At 40.7% G+C, this 17040-nt stretch overlaps 1 protein-coding gene across 5 annotated transcripts in view; it reads right to left on the reverse strand.

Annotated features, from left to right (window-relative positions):
* Positions 1-3984: 3984 nt before the first annotated feature.
* Positions 3985-17040, reverse strand: part of DOCK11 (dedicator of cytokinesis 11) — a 77367-nt gene continuing 64311 nt past the window's right edge. For 4 of the 5 annotated variants that reach the window (XM_054289358.1, XM_054289357.1, XM_054289361.1 and 1 more), the window contains 9 exons: positions 16292-16398; positions 15193-15315; positions 14173-14286; positions 12235-12381; positions 11214-11424; positions 10692-10885; positions 10134-10234; positions 8822-8960; positions 3985-6341 (listed from right to left, as the gene is read on the reverse strand). In XM_054289358.1, the coding sequence (XP_054145333.1) occupies positions 6219-6341; positions 8822-8960; positions 10134-10234; positions 10692-10885; positions 11214-11424; positions 12235-12381; positions 14173-14286; positions 15193-15315; positions 16292-16398 (1259 nt within the window). In that variant the 3' untranslated portion in view covers positions 3985-6218. Of the gene's footprint in view, positions 6342-6434; positions 6448-8821; positions 8961-10133; positions 10235-10691; positions 10886-11213; positions 11425-12234; positions 12382-14172; positions 14287-15192; positions 15316-16291; positions 16399-17040 lie in introns of all 5 variants that reach the window. The other variant, XM_054289359.1, reaches the window with a different exon arrangement.

Here is a 17040-nt window from a genome sequence, read left to right on the forward strand (position 1 = left end):
AATTATAAACAGATAAACATGTGGTGGAACATTTAAGCTGTGTGATGGAGATTGGATTGTGCAATTATGGCAAGCACGGGCTATGCCTGCCAGTGAGGACATTTGTAGAGTAGAGCTGATCCAAGCTGATCCTCTCTTGCTTTCATTTTCCTTGCTATTTTCTTTCCTTCCTTCTTTCTGTTTTGTCCACTCCTTCTCCCAGGAGAGCCAATGCCAAGCACACATGCAATCGTTCCCTGCCTTTGGCTGCCTGCCCATCAGCGTTGTCAGACACTTTTCCCCCTCTCTCTTCCTTCTCCCTGAAAGCTCAGCTCGTTGTTACATTCCCGTCCCGATTCCCGGCAATCGCAATTGCTGCCAGAGCCTTTGATCCCTGCCACATACCAGAGACTTCCCATTTCTCAATCTCACTGAGTCCTGTCCTGCAGCTTTCTGTTGCAAATCTCATCCTCATTTATGCTCTTTGAGCCAATGCACCTGCGCTGTGCTGACTGGAACTCATATGGACACACCTGAGGAACCTTTCAAATGATCTCTTGAACAAGTACCTGGGGTATGGCTTCAGGTTTGGTATCAACTGCTTTACAATCCTCTTACTGACCTGCCCTTGGCTGTGTGCTCCTGCCTTTGCCACCCACACAAACAAAGCCAGTGATTGTGGGGACATGCAGTGAGTTTGCAGATGCAAAAAAACAAAAATCCAACTTTTCTGGTGCATGTTCCCTAAATCAAATTAGGAAATTGTGCCAATGCCTGGTGTGCCTGCACAATTACCAAGTCCTGCAAGAGGCAACAATTATTAGCAGCAGAGTCATGGGGAATTGTCCCTTTTGGGGCCACAAGTTATCCCACATCAATGTTGAGATTCCTCCTTTCCGATTTTGCAGCAGCTTCTGTCAATAATTTAGGTCTCAGCCAAAATAATTACAGGCTCTTCAGAAGACCACTGGAGTCAGTTCAAAAAAGGATTCAAATGCAGCTGGATCTGAGGCACAAAAATCCAAAACTGTGTTGAAAAAAACCCAGTGTGACTCACATGGCTCCTCGCGTCTTGACCTTTGTTGTGCTCTTTGTTCTGTGCTCTTTGGGGACATCTAGAACTTTGTGATTCACGTTCACAACAGATACTAACTGTGCAAACTGAACTGCTGCCCAAGCCCTGCTGGAAAAGAGAAACTTTGTGGAATAAAACCCACCTCCTTTGAAGAGCACTTTTGGGTGGACATGGAACCAAGCATGTTTGTGCCAATGTTGTATCTCCCCCTCTGATAAATTCTATCACAAGCCCATGCATCAACATTTCTACTCACTATTCCCTAAATATGAAGATCTATTTGATTTACCTACTTATTTGGCAAGGGCCTTATTTGGCCTTTACTCACTAAGGGAGGCAGGGCACAAACCTGGTCCTACAGCTGTTTGGCCAAGGCTTGCAAGAGCTCCATACAGAAGCCCCAGAAGATAGAAGTAAAAAAAGCAGTTTTTCCTTTATCCTCTGGTGAGGTAAATAACAATTATACCTGACTTACATTACATAATGTAAGAGCTAGTTCAGCTGCCTGGGCATGTACATTATTGTAACCACCTTGTAGGTTGAGCCAGTTGAAGAAGAGCAATAATAAATACATCCTCAAAGAGCAAAAGTCTGAAAATTGTAACTTCAGAACAGAGCAAAAACACAACCACAAACTTACCAGATTTTTTTAGGAAAGTAGGGTCATCTGCTGGGACATTTAATTACTTGTGATTCAGATCTTGTTTCTATTGATAAATTTGTGTGTATGACTGTCTCTGTTTTCTCGATGAATCGTGTTTGTGGGATTTCCCTGAGCTGGATGTTGTGGTGCTCATGCTCCTTTAGGATTTTTCAGTCAGCATCTTCTATTTATTGCTGAATAGTTTCGTATTCACCATTTCATTTGGTGCACTTCTGTATTTGAAGATTTATTTTGGTAACCTTTTTTAGGGCGTGCATATGTGATAGCTCAGTGCACTAGGGTTTAGTCCCATGAATCTTGCACTGCTATTAGCTTCTGATCACTCACCCTGTTCTGTGAAATGAAGAAAACAAACAAACAAACAAACACACACACACACACACACAAAAAAACCCCTAGGCAAAACATGGTTATTGAAACACTTATTTTTCCTCATTTTCTAGTCTTTTATTTTGACCTGGAATAAACTCTGAACTTGACTGCAATGTGACTTTTTTTCCCTGGGTTCTTGTCAAAATTACTCATTATTCAAGAAAAAGGAAGTAAAAAGAGCAGTATAGGATGGCTGGTCTCAGGAAGCTCTGGAGCAGCTCTGCTCACCCTCTGTGTCCAGTACAGCAGTTAAGAACCAAGGCAAACGGGACGTGCTGTTCTTTCACACACAGAAGTTTAAACAGGGCTGGTACAACACTCAAAGGTAAACATGCAGGATAAAAGCACTCCTGTTATGATTATGGAGCAGCAGGTGTTAGATTTACATGAGAAGAGAGTAAATTACATCCAGCGGAAATATTATCTCTGTATCACAACTGGTTTGCCACTGCTTGGCGTAAGCCAATTTGAAGTACGACAGTCTGGCTATATAAGAATTAGCTGTACACAGTGCTCCTCAACAGAGTAAGAACCCCCTTTTCAGTTAGAGAACTCATCTCTGTGAACATCAGATCAACATGTGCTACCCTCCTCAAGTGGGTAAATTGGGTAAGATGTAATTTCATTTATATTAAGTTTTTGAGCCCATAATTTCCACTTAGGTTCTTCTCCAATTCTTTTGGGCCAAGTTACTCAAATCATAATGGGGAATCCCTGGAATTTGGTATCTTTAGAAAGGGAAAACAAACATATTTTACCTACTTTAAGACAAAGGTATTATGTTTATGTAAAATCTTATTTGATATCAAAATACCACGTTGTGAGTGTTCAAAGGTCTTCTGGAACAAAACCAAACATTACACGCTACAGGTATTCTCTCATCCATGATTTTTCATTTGCTGGCCTATCTCATGAAAAGTCCTGATATCAGAAGAAGATTAGAACATCAAATAATATGTAAAAATACATCATTTTCTGCAGTAAGCTCTTCATTCCAGACTTTTTTTGTGAGAGGAAATGGAGTTCTGAGGTTATTTTTCTTATACTGATACTTTCTAATCCCTCTGCAGAGAAAAAAAAGCAGTAGGTCCAAGAGAGAAAATGTTTATACTTTGCTTACTTGGTAAATCTCTAAAAGCAAATTATTGTACATAAAATTCTGGCAGACCCTTTGTTGCTTTGTATGTCCTATTTGTAAACCATCTGGCTCTGACACATCCCATTATCCAAACCAATCCTGATACTTTGAATAGCCAACTCCTCTTAATCCTCACAGATACTGCATCCCATTTCTTTTCCTTTTACGCAAAATTACCAAGGTATCCATTCTGAAGATTTGATGTATTACACAGCAGTTTTACAGCAAAAATAATTAGAGGCACACAAATAAAATATGTAATGTAGCCAAACTGAGGTACAGAAAGAGTGTGTGCCAGGATGTCATTTGAAATATGTTCCACTAATTTTTCAAGACTAAAAATTCCTGCCACTCCTTAGGCAAGATAAGAAAATAAAAAATGTTAATGATAATAGACATTTCTATTCTTCTCAAACAGGTAGCAAATATGATGTACTCAATGTGAGTATCAGCTACTTAAAACAGACACATATACAGTACAATCTCCAGATATATCTGTGAGTTAAGGTCTTTTAGCCATAAATAAGAAAAGATCGGGAGGATTTCCCTAAACTGGGACAATTAAGTAAGAAAAGGATAGATGGAGAAAATGGGATCATCTTCTTGGCATCATTGTCCCAAAACCAGCTGTAAAATAATGGTCACTCCTCATCCTTTCTAGATGGGTTGAATACACAAAGGAAAAACAAGCTGGTTTGTTATCAGTCTTCTTATAATCTATCCAAAAAAGAGATTTTTCTGTAGAAAATCCAGAAAAATTATTTAGCAGGACAGAAGGCTAATCCTTAGGGCATATAATTTATGTAATTCATTAAAACCACAAATAAGTGTATCTTCTGAAATGCAGTGACTGAATATATCCTAATTGGACTGATATTAAGCACTTCTTTTTTGGTCCCAGTTACTTTGACAGCTTCCCAGTATATGACAGTGAAATGGCAGAACAACTCCAATATCAACAGCTTCGGAAGTTCAGACAAAAATTCATCTTGGACCATTAAAAGATATCTGAAGATACAGGTAAGAATTCCACTGGAATTCCAGTAAAGATAAGGAATAGAAATTGAAAATTCAGCCAACAATATTATCTCAGAACATTAAAAATGTCCAAAAACATGCATAAGGATCTCCCTGCAAATCCAGGAAAAGGAGGTTTTCTGTAGTATCTGAAAGAGCTACAGTGCAAGCAAGAGCTTTTGGATGTCTGCATCTCATACATCTGCTGACTCTAGTCAAGACATTCTTTTACTACTGATATTTAGAGGTCAATTAGCTCCAAAGGTACCTTGTATTGGATTGACTAATAATGAACTTCACACCTCTTAGTAAAGTAATTTGGAAAACTCTCACTACATGCTTTTAAATATTATTTGTTGAAAGATAACAATGAGGAAGGTGCTAACCATATTTACACACACTAATCTCTCTTCCTCTTACTTAAAGTTTGTGCTAAATTTAGAGCCTGTCTGGCACAAAAGCACATAGAAGCAGAAATGTGGCTGGTTTGTTATAGGCACATCTGTATTTTGCTTGAAACAGCTAATGGGTGAATTCATGGATCACAACATTATTTTCTCAGAATACAAATAATTGTAGGTATTTAGAATCATGCATAATAAACATTTTGAAATGTGGTCCAGTTACTATTTGAAGATAATTTTTGTCACAAAAACGTAGAAGCGTAACATTTTATAGACACTACAGCCAAGCTAAATACCCAGCTGAAGTCCTTTTATTATGACATTTTTTTACATATCCTTAAAACTCCCACCCTTCCCATATGAACTGCTGGAACCATATTTACAATTGATAGGATTTTGAAAAACACTGATGTTAAAAATGTCGCTGGATAAAAGAATTACTGAACTGTGTTCTTCTTCCTGAATCTAACGCGTGATATTAAAAAAGAGGCAGAGAATGTATGAAAGCTTTGGGAAGGGGAAGAAGGAATAAAAGAATTCTGGAAAATACATTTTCTCCAACCACCTATCAGACAAAAACAATGAGCTTACAGAGAACAAATCTGCTTAACAGGAGGGAACATGCATGACTTGTGGTGCTAACAAATCCCTCAAATTTGTGTAAGTTATTTTTATGTGCTGCAAGTTTTTAAACCGCATCTCTCTGATTATTATAATTTTTCCGAAAGTTATTAAAGCACCTTATAATTTCCAATTCAAATAAAGCTGTTCTCAGAGTTCCTATCTGTGTGAGACGATGAGTGGCAAGCAGGAGGAAACTCTTATCAAATGACACATCTCTCAGGTTTGCTCTCGGTGAGTACAATCCATCCTCTCCTGCAGCTGTGAAAATTTATCCAAAATTGGAATCAGCTACAGTAAGCTCAACTTTCATGGAGATTACTTTAGAAATATCTGCTCTGAGGATGTATGAAAATTATAATTTCTGACTTAGGTTTTATTATTCCAGACTAGGGCAAGTTTACTCTCATTAAGTGCAATAGGGGTATGTGGACCCCAAGTCACTTTTTAAAAGAGAAAGGTCTCTTACCAGTAAATACAATTTCTCCTTCACATCCCCTGTCCAACAAAGCTTTTAGCAGCAAATATGATAAAATGCTAATTTCTATATACTCTACAGTCCTTCTATTTACAAAGTAGTTTTACATTTTATTATATTCCATTGTACAACTTTACACAGTACGTCATTATTTTGATTCATAGTTCAGCAATTCAACATGTATTTAGATAATTGCCTTTCCACATCCTGCTGTTCATTTAGCTTAAAAAAAATAGTAGAAAACAAGCACAGTGGTGCAATGTCCAGGCACTTTCAATGTTGCTCAGCAAAATAAGCAAGCACCCTGTTTGAAAGCATGGCAACTTTTTTTGTGGGGAAAAAAAAAACCTGAAGCAAAACAAATCAAACCATCCTGCAATTCAATCTTTGCTCATCATATATGGTTTTAAACATCCTTTGTACAGTTCCAAGAATTCCTGAGGAGGCTCTGTAAGATATGACTGATATGTTTATATGTCAGCAGTGGGTCTGAGTGAGTAGTAACTTCCATCACCAGAGGTTCCACTGATGGCACAGAAGACGTGAAGGGAGTCCTGCATCCACGGTGAATGCATTGTGTCTTCATGATAGATCTAAACAAAGCAAAACAATCACAAATTCAGTACAGGTTTCACTTCATTATGATAATCAAGCTGTTTAAAAGGTATGCAAAAGAGATATCCAACCTTGTCTTCAAAGCTGTTTCACAAACGCAGCATAACAAAGAAATGAGAAAGAAGAATAGTTTAGTGATTTCTGTAGCATTAATTTAAACACCATTCTGTGTATTACTGGATCACTTTTAGTTACAACTATGCACTGTGGAAAAGAAACAGTTCTCTGTATAACAATTTTTTATAATGTCTCATCAGTAACAGAATTCTAATAGGTTTTTTGTGAGCATGGGGAGTACATGCAGCTAAATCCCAAAGACACTCACTCCCTCTGTATCCACATTTTGTATTCTGCAGCCTGAAGGACACCCTGACAGCACAGGATCCAGCTGGAATGGCAAAGCTGACTGTGCATTTATTTTCACCATGTGGTTCACCAGTCGAGTTAGTTTACTTTGAAATTGCAGTAGTGAAACTGAGATCACTGGCCATCATAAACAGCCTCTAGAAATCCAGCTTTCTGCCAGTCTCTGGAATTTCCTGGACCTGTTCAGCTGCCGTTTATAAATTTTTTGTGTTTACATTGTAGCTTAAAAGATCTGTAAATAGGTCACAGGCTGACCCAGTGATTACCATCTGCTCTTGCATCTCAAACAAAGGGCAGTGCCTGTGCTGCTTTAGGACACTGACAATACTTAGAAAAGCATATGCCATTTGCAGTGAGAACCCTCAGTTAATGCACTATACTCTTCACATTTAACTGAGTAATGTTGCAAAATAAGAAAAAAAAAACTTATTCCATTAGGATGAATTTGTTAGATATTAGGTCATTTGATGGCAATGAAAAGTTCAAGTCAGCTGTTGTACATCATCATGTTGTGCAACTATAAAGAACAGTGTTCATAAACACAGTATTTTAAGCTGCCTTTTGAGCTATTACAAGAAGAAAGTGAAAAGTATATCCTTCCAAGGAAGCCCTTCACTTGGACATTTCAGTCATACTTTGCCCGTTAAGCAAAGACAACACAGCAGTGGATAAATCTATTGAGGTAGCAGGGGGTGTGTTTTAACAATGCTTCTTTGTGCTAAAATAATCTTAGCTATTGTACTTTGACAGTGCAGGACTGAGTGATTTGTTTTTTATTTGACTATTGCAAAATTCAAAAGCCACAAAAGTTTCAGCAGCTGCATGCAAATTAGAAGTCTTGGCACTGGCAAACAGCTTAGAGTAAGCAGGTGGCAGCTCTTGTGAACAAGCCTCTCTGCAGGTAGTGGCAATGAAAAAACCAGTGTGGCAAATGTGCAAAATCAATAGTTTGCCCACTAAAACAATGGTGGCCACGAGCAGAATAGAAGGGGAATCTAACAAAAGCAACAGAAATGCAGCAGTCACTCTGAATGGATCCACCCTTACACTCCTACAACAAAATTCATCCCCATCATGAGACTGCTGCCCTGAAATGATATTGTACTATTCCATAACAAGACTCTGATTCCCATAAGCATTATTTCATTGTAAATCAACCTCATTTAGAAACAGCAGCCTGGTGCAGTTGTATTATTTTGCCATTTGTAGATTTTTCACTTAGTGTGAACAACTACTCAACTAACTACCCAACTCATTTTTATTGAGTTAACATGTTGCATCCTTAGTTCATAGTCACACATAGACTGTATATTGACTAACTGGGAGATCCCGAAAGCATTCTTTTAAATTTCAAGTTGTATGAACCACAATGCAGTCTGTATTGTTGATTTTATATCCTTGATGCTATAACTCTACAAGCTTTCTTTCGTCATAATGAAGGCAACATTAAAGAGCAGAGGCATGGAAATTACTTCAGAAATATAGTTCTCATCTAATTTCACAGCATAACACTAGATGAAGTACAACTGCTCTTTGAATCTCTCACCTCTCTGATGCTACTATTAAAAAGTATTTTCCTAGAAAGATCCAAGAAAACATAAAATTATAGATCAGATAAACTAGCATGAATTTTAACAGTGCATAGAAATGGCATGTTGGCATTAGGCCAAAATTGTAAGAAAACATACATAAGGAAATATAACATTAAAAAAAACCCCATAAGCTGGCTATAACCGAGGAAATGGAAATTCTGCCAGAGAACTTTGACCTATGACCTCCTTATAATTTTCAAATGCGATGCAGAACACGGCACAGGATTTCTGATGGCCATGGCAGACAGTGGTGTGTCCTGAAGACTTCACCCTGCAGCACTCTGAATACCAACATCAGGCTGAGATCTCCAGTCAACAGCAAGCAGTTTTAGGAACCCACCAGCTCTACAGCCTAATTTCACATTCGCTTACTCGCCCGTTCATATTTAGCTACAGAACTCGAGGAGTGATCACATTTTCAGTTCCCAGCCAGCTCTCAGCTTAGTCAGTTTTCCAGCACAGAGAGCCACCTCTGTGGGCTCCCCATGTGCAGTACGTGCCTGTTCATGGATGATGTCAGAAAGCTCTTTCACCATATCCTGGAAGTTTGACTTTAACCCCTCGTGGTACTCCACTTGATCCTCCTTAATGAGACGCTCGTTGAGCTCCAGAGCAATTCCACAGGCTTGGATAAACTTCCTGGGGAGGAAAGGAATGAACTTGGGGCATTACAACAGCCCAGTCTTCTATGAAAGCAAGCAACTGAACAGACAGGCAGATCTCAGTATTTCCCACCCCCTCTTCTCCTGTGTTTGGGGCAAGACAAATTCCAGGGGTATCCCTGGCCCAGGGAATCAGGGAATGAAGAGGGACTGCAACACAGGCATTGGGCTTTCTGCTGGAGCTCCTGTGAGCCTGTATCCTCAGGAGGTGGCACAGCCAGTCCTGCAGGGCTGGCCAGAGCTGAGTGTGTGTGACACAGCAGGGCTGTCAGAGGTCAGGCACCCTCCAGAAGGAAATTCACACCATGGGGAACTGTAATGCTCTTTCTGAGGTCTGTTATTGTTCCTTTGCTTCATTTAACACACATATTTTCCTTTTTTATAAAGCTCAATAAAAATACATTCACAATTGAAATGGAGACAGTGTTTGCACTGCAAGGCTGGAAAGTACAACCATGCATGGCATGTTCTCAGGGATTGCTCCCTCACTGCCAGGTCACTTGGTACACGGAAGGAGAAGGGGATTGGCCCAAATGCTGCTTTCTTCATACAATGACAATGGAGAAATGGGTGAAATGGGAGCCACCAGCACAGAAGGGGTTGGTGGGCAGCTGGTTGCACCTGAGAGGTCCAGAAATTGGAAAAACACCTGCGCAAGTCACACAGTTTCAAAAATTAGCAACAGAAACAAGATCAGTGCTCTTCCATAAACTGAGAAGGGATTTTCTTTAAAGTATTTTAAGTTCATCATAAGCTAGCAAAAAATCCCCTTGGAAAAACTGGCGAACAATACAAAATATCAAAGACCCTTGAGCCTCTGGACTGTCAGATCTCTGGTTTTCAAACATACTTTATGTGATAATCTCAAAAACCCACAGAAACTGTTGAAGCAAGTGTTCAGGCAAATCTCCTCATGGAGAGCCCAGCCCTGGACTTGGGAACATATATCTTGATATATATACTCTTGATATATATAATTTCATTGGCTTTTTTTAAATGTGTGAGCACCCACAACCCCACGAAACTTGGATCTTTATAAGACATATTTAAGTATACAGCATCTGCTGAGTTTGGAGACAGACAAAAACATAATCAGAGCAGGTACCATCTTCCAGCCAGCTGCTAGTTTTTATTACATTAGAAATCCTACCTGAACATTTCTTTTAACTCATTCACCTTCTTAGCAGGATATTTGCTGGACTGGCTGTCACTTAGGAAAGCTCTGGCATAGGCCAAAGGACCAGCATTAACCTAGAATGAAAGAAGAAATCATTTATGCTAGAACTCCTGCTGAGACAAAAAGAGATATTAAGATTGTTTCCTCATATTTTCCTCTTATTTCTGTGTGGAAAAGCAGCATGGTCTGAGTCCTAAGGTCACTCATCCAGCTTGAGAAGGCAGACTCACAAAAAGCTCTTTGTGCCTGATCCTTACAGTACAACCTTGAGTATGTTTCAGCAGTTACTTATGGCTAATTAATGTGCAATTACACTTGGACTTGACACTGTAAACAGCACTGGAGGAAATGTTTATTCCCATGAGCCAGCTGTGTGTGTAGCACTGAAGGTGACAGGGAGGTTGTGCTGGAGCAGGGCAGCCCTGAAGCCTGGGTAGTTAATGATTTCTGGAAAGTAAATGTGCTGTGACCATGCCTCACCCCGAGCTGTGCATGTAAATGCAATTGTGAGCAGACATCAAGCAGACTGACCTGCACAGAGACACAGCCCTGCAGTTTGAGCTGCAGCTGGATCATGTCAACATCACCAGCAGAGCTGCAGAGTTGCTGCAGCTCTGCTGTCTTGTCCTTTATTTCATCAGTAGCGACATCAATTGGCTTCAAATTAACTTGATGTTCATAATTGACTGGAATTCTCTTCTTAACATATGGAAAGGAGTTCAAAGCTAGCAGAAACAACAAAAGAAATGTACAGATTGAGAAGTCATATGAGCAGCACATAGGAATACTCTTCATAGAACATATACGAGCAGATTCTTGCCCCTGGGGATGTGAAATCCCAAACAAGGCTATAATTTACCAGGAAGATTTTTTAATCTGTAAAAATGTGCACATAAAAAACACAAGGTAAATTCCTCCTCCCAACCAGAATATTGTCTTATAATTCTGATTGAGCTGAGAGAATTTGTACACATTTCTTGAATATTTTCATGAGCTAGAAAAGGTCTCCTAATAGTTACTGATATTGTTTCATGTTCAGGTATTTGTACTTACTAGTTAGAATGGTCCTTTTTTTGCACTGCTCTTCCACACTGCCATGCTTTTTTCCAGATAAAGTGTAAGGAGTTTCAAACACAAATCTACTGATATTATGATTTCTTTCAAATTCAGTTTTTCTTTCAGACATTTCTTTGTCTTCAAAGTAGGGCTTCACATAAGTCACTTGAATATGGGCATACTTGGGATCAAGGTCTTTAATGTTCACCTATGAAATAAGAGGGTTACTCACAGGGGGAGCAAAGGTTAAGAAGTTATAATTGGCTAATCTATTCACTGGGATCTGATTTAAAATAAATGCCTGCCGATCTGCCCTCACTGCAGGAAAGCCAATGACATGCCAAATGCTCCTTCTGCCTTCAGCTGGTATGTCTAGACCATGCACCAGCAGATAAGACAAGGAGGTGTGGCACAAGAAATACATGACATGGTGCCAAACAAGCTGTTCCTGCAGCAGGCAGCCACGTCCCCTGATCCATCAAGGCAGCACAATTCTGAGCCACTCAGTCCTTTTAATGTGGCCACAAAGTGTCCAGACATGACCCAGTGCTCATGCAGTGCTGGGCCAGCCAAACCTGCAGGCCTGCACTAAACCAGCTTTGGGATCACCAGCACTGCCCAGATAAATCCCACTGCAGCCCAAGGGTGTGCACAGCTCTTGCAAGGAACATAAATAAGTATTCCATCTAAGGCTGCAAGGCCCCAAGAGGTTTTCTTTTAGACTTGCAGCATCAAAGCAACAAGAAGTAACTCTGCTTCCAGTGACTGATGTTCTGTGCTGGCTTCTAATGCCTTCAGCAAGGCTCAGTGCAGTGGGGATTGCAATTTCCAGTCAGAATTCACACCTGGGAGCCACAGCAGCACCAGCACTGGTCAAGCTGTGCAACATTTCCACACACAGGAGCAGGAGGATGCCAGGGGCAATAGGGTAAGAGGGTGGAGGAGAGGGCTCATTCTCCCACTGGCAGAAGGAAGAGATGCTCTGCCATCCTCCGGCACCTCCACAGTTTAACTCTACCTTATTAGAATCCTGGATAATCTTTACAGTCTCTGACCCAAATTTTTCTCCATAAAGTTTAAGAAGTCTGAAGGAGATCTCTGAGAGGCCTGTCAGTTTGGGCTCCTTATAGACGTATTCCTTCCCATCTTCTTCCTCAAAGAATGTCTGGCATTAACCACAAAAAAAAAAAAAAAAACACCAACAAAAAAACCAGTGAGGAATAGTTGTCTTTCTTCATTTAGAAAACTTTTATGTTAGATTTGATGTTTGTAAAGCAAGCTTCAACTAACATTTCAGAAAGCCAAAAAGTTTTGGAAGACTATGGCTCATAAAGTCTCACTGAACTTTGCCTGTTTAATAGCTTCCTTCAAAAATGGTCTAAAAAAATAAAATTCTTCAACCAACACAAACACAATGCATCACTACTTGAGTAGAACCAGTGAGAAATCTAAACTATGTGGAAGATGGTTTGGCCAGCATTTGACCTTTTGGAAGGTTAGAAAGAGATAGGCAGGAGAAAAAACCACAAAAACAAGGTAGAGAGAAGGAGCAGAGAGATACGTGAGATGAGGAAGCCCTGACAGCAGAGCCACAGGAACAGTCAGAAATTCAAGAATTTGTGTAAGCTGCAAGAGACTTTAAGCAATAAAAAAAAGAAATGGGTTTCCTGTGCTTTAATTCCTCTTGTATGCAGGGAAGTGGGATTTGGTGTGTTTACTGTAAATGGAGACCAAAACACATCAAAGGCTGTGTTTGCATCACCAGTCTTACCCATAATGGAAACAGCATGGGAACTTCATGCTTTGGTGAACTGCTCCAGCTAGAACTCGTGACACAGCGTTAAGCTATCTGCGTGTAGCTGGAATATAAAGCCAGAAAAGCTTCAAAGTGCAAAACTGGATCAAGTACTGGTTGTTGGGATGCTCCACAGCTCAATTTTAAGGGCTGATCCAGTTATTTCCAACTTCCAGAAAACTAAGCCAGCAGTTGTTTCCTTTTATCTGTTGCTAACCTTATTCACTTTTTACATATCCAAAGTTACAGGGAAGATGAGGGTAAATATAAAATGCATGTCTGCTGCAGCAAAAGTCACTGCTGTGGTATGTTGTGACAGTGACATTCAAAGGTACAAACCCATGAGGGTTTCAGGGGTATTTATCATCTCCTCGAAAAGAAGGAATAAGGAAAGGCAAGGCCAATAAAATGTACATGGTGTTTTCTAAAGAGGGGTCCTGCACCTCCCCTTGGTTGAGTCCTCAAGCAGAATCAGGTTGTTCAGAGACAGAAAGGATATGAGGGTATCACACTTTATTAACTGCTATAGGTGGAGAAAAAAAATAAAACCACAGCTGCTTCTAAGCTCAGAAGACTTCAATGAGCTGTGATAAGATCATGCCACTTCCTGGGACTCTGAGCCCCAGATCTTACTCAGTTTTTCAGCCACCTCAGCTAACGCTAGCACTACCTATCTCTACATGTGTGTAATCAACATTGACAGATATTTTGCCTCCAGCTTCTCTCATAACCTTTTACTCTGCTAATACCCAGAAGGGAGCAGCATTTTTTTGCAGAAAAAAAAAGTCTGTTACTACTACTGTTTATATACTATGGTTATAGTTATATACTGTTACTAGTTATATACTATCCACACTAAATTGTGTCTATGTAACTACAAGAACTATAATTACAAAAAATCCTCAGCATTTTCTGAGCCCACTAAGGCATTTCCTAACTGCTGAGTTGTTTTAAGAAAAGCCTACAGGCAGAATCATAAACTTTATGATAAATCAAGTGCTCCTGGAAACAGATACAAACCCTCATCCCCAGCGTGCAATACTCATGTAGACACTGGTGGCTGCACCAGAGGAGCTTTTCAACTCCAGGTCTGACAGAGCAGCAGCTCTTGGGCCAGGATGCCTGGTGAGGGGCAGCTGGCAAGCCAGTGTGTATACTCACTTGTCCATAAAAGGCCACTCTGAAAAAGGTTCCAAGGAGCCTCTTCCTTGAGTGCATTACTTCCAATATCTTAGCATAGGCTCCGTGGAGTGTTCTGTACAGCTGGGTGAGTTTCTGGAAATCAGATTTTAACATTATGAGGAAAGCAGGATTTTCCAAGCAGCACATTCTAGCTAACACCAGAAGCTTCAGAGATACCAGAACACAATCCTCTGGAGAATTGAAACCCTAATTTCCAAAGAAGTTGAACTCATGCAATCTTGTTTAAAAAACCAGGTTTTAAGTAGATGCTTAGTGTCAGGTCTGCAGGGTACCACAGACTGCAGGAACAGCACTGCCCCTGCAGAGAAGGCTCAGTGCACTGGGTGTCTCAGGGTGTTTCCTGACTGAGCCTTCACACACAGAGCAGCTGGCAATATTTTACCCAGGAAGCCTTTTTTTGATTAAAAACAGCTTTAACAATGAAAAAATAGGTCAAGGTAAGGCTTTCTCCCCTCCTCCCAGGTTCAGTTTTATGGCTGGATGGGAGGGGAAGAGGTCATACAGAGGGAGGGAAAGAGGACCAGTACTAAGCTGAAGCACAGGTCACAGCACATGGGGAAAGGAGCAAGGCTGGGAACAGCCTCCTTCCTTCCTCTCCACTTGCCACTGAAGTACCCAAGATCTTGTCCTTTCTTCAAGCTGCTCTCATTCTGGTTTTAACCCTTAAAAACCTCAGGTCTCAAAAAGAATAGAGCTTCAATGAGCATATGGAAAGACAAAAGGGTTTTTTTTACAGGAAGGAAGGTGGCAATTATTCACTAAATAGTCATGAGTCACCCATGCCATTAGCTTTGATAAATACCTTTCAGATCACTGCTTTCAGTAATTTCTTTAATAACCAGCAATGAGGTACAGTGTGTGCTTTACTGACACTAATTCAGTAACTCATAATTTCAAAAATAAAAAAGTCCCCTGTTTTTTATTTCTCAGCAGTCTAGAAAATTACCTGCTCTATGCAAACGAGTTGAAAATACCCACCTCAAATTCACGCCGCTTTTCGTAAATGGGAATGATCAGTTTGGAAACCTCAGAAATTGTTTCATAACGCTCTGCCTTCCACAGGCCATCTATGCACTGCTCCAGCAGCTCCACCAGGACCTCCTGTGACAGCAGCCAAATAGGTGGTGTTACTGACACTCCAGATTAGAAGATAAAACCATTTTAACTTCAGACGCTTCTATCAGATCCCAGAAAAAGTAATTGCAGTTACATAAGTTTAAACACTGTGTATTCCTGGCCTTTCTAAAGGCATTCTAAATTTTGGGGAGGGGGAAGGGGAAGAAGGAGAAAAAGGAAAAGTTATTTTTTAAAAGTTCATTAATTCTTCATAAGCCATTAGCATAATAGCCAGCAAGTATGTTTAGTTACTCCCCCAGGAACATGCAAAAACTCTCACAGAGTTTTTGGACAGCACTGGAGATCAGAGGTGTATGACTAAGAAACACACCCAAGGAACAAGTATTGGCTGTGATGCCAAGGATCCTCAAGCCCTGATGAAAGGGCAGCTGGGCTGCAGGGCCACCTTGCTCAGCCACACGGCCAAAGCAAGGCAGCTGCACAGGGATGCTGCAGAAGTTCTTGTGAGGCTTCATGACTCATGGGAGGATCTACCCACTTCCCCAAGGCCTTGCCAGGGTTTCTGTATTGTTCTGCTATCATGGTATCCTGCAGAACAGCCCTAACTCCAGGGGCACCCTAAGATGACCTCTCCCTTGCAGAGCTTGACTTTGTATTGCCCCTTCTTGGAAACACCACACCCGGCTGTGCTGCCCTGAGCTGGCAACATCAGTGTTTGCATAACACAGCAGGCAGAGGTTGGGGTGCTGCTTTTTCAGCCTCTGTGCTAGAAAAACTCTTCATAGAACCAAGAACTTACATGAGTTTTACCTGTCTGAATCACACACAGAAAATTCTCCAGAACAGATTTCTCTTGGGAAATTGGAGTGGAACAGTCTTGTTTACAGATACCAGCACACCACTGCAATTTGTTAGAGCTTATATGAATGAATTCTAAAACTAAATCCTAACCAGATATCAAATATCCTCCCATCCTCCTATCTACAGCACAGGACCTCACCTCACTGTAATGTACATCCATCATGCCACCATCTTCTTTCATTGCACCTTCTTCATCAATGTTGGGAGTGATCTTCCTGAAGGCAGCGCATCCACTGGGAAACAGTTCTGCAGCAGACAAAAGCAAATGGATTAGTGGAATTATCTCAAATGTGTCATGCTGCTGTACTTTGACCTGAGCTGGCAAATCAATACCACTCAACAACACTCTCACTGCCCCACTCAGCCCTGGTGGGATGAGGAGGAAAATCAGGGAAAAGAAGTAAAACCCATGGGTTGAGATAAGAACAGTTTAATAATTGAAACTAAGTAAACTAAGGAAATAATAATAATAGAGAGAGATATATAAACCTCAAGAAAATCAAGTGATTCACAACACAGTTGCTCATCACCTACTGACCAATGCCAAAACCATTCCCACACTGGCCTCCTTTCCAGGTAACTCCCCCAGCAACTGCATTGGGCACGACATTCTGAGATGCGAAATATCCCTTTGGCCAGTTCAGGTCAGCTGCCCCAGCTATTCTCCTTCCCATGTTTTTGTGCAGCTCCTCACTGGCACAGCACGAGACACTGAAGAAGTCCCTGGCTTGGAGTAAATGCTACTGAGAAACAACCAAAGCAGCCATGTGCTGTCAACATTACTCTCACACTGAACCCAAAACAGAGCTCCAGCTACCAAGCAAGAAAAGTAACTCCATCCCTACCCAGCTGTTGCTGGAGAGCTGGGTGGTAAGCACACAGAACTGC

Source organism: Melozone crissalis, unplaced genomic scaffold (genome assembly GCF_028551555.1).
Source record: "Melozone crissalis strain CALT ecotype California unplaced genomic scaffold, PUWL_Pcris_2 ptg000068l_1, whole genome shotgun sequence".
Taxonomy (NCBI): domain Eukaryota; kingdom Metazoa; phylum Chordata; class Aves; order Passeriformes; family Passerellidae; genus Melozone; species Melozone crissalis.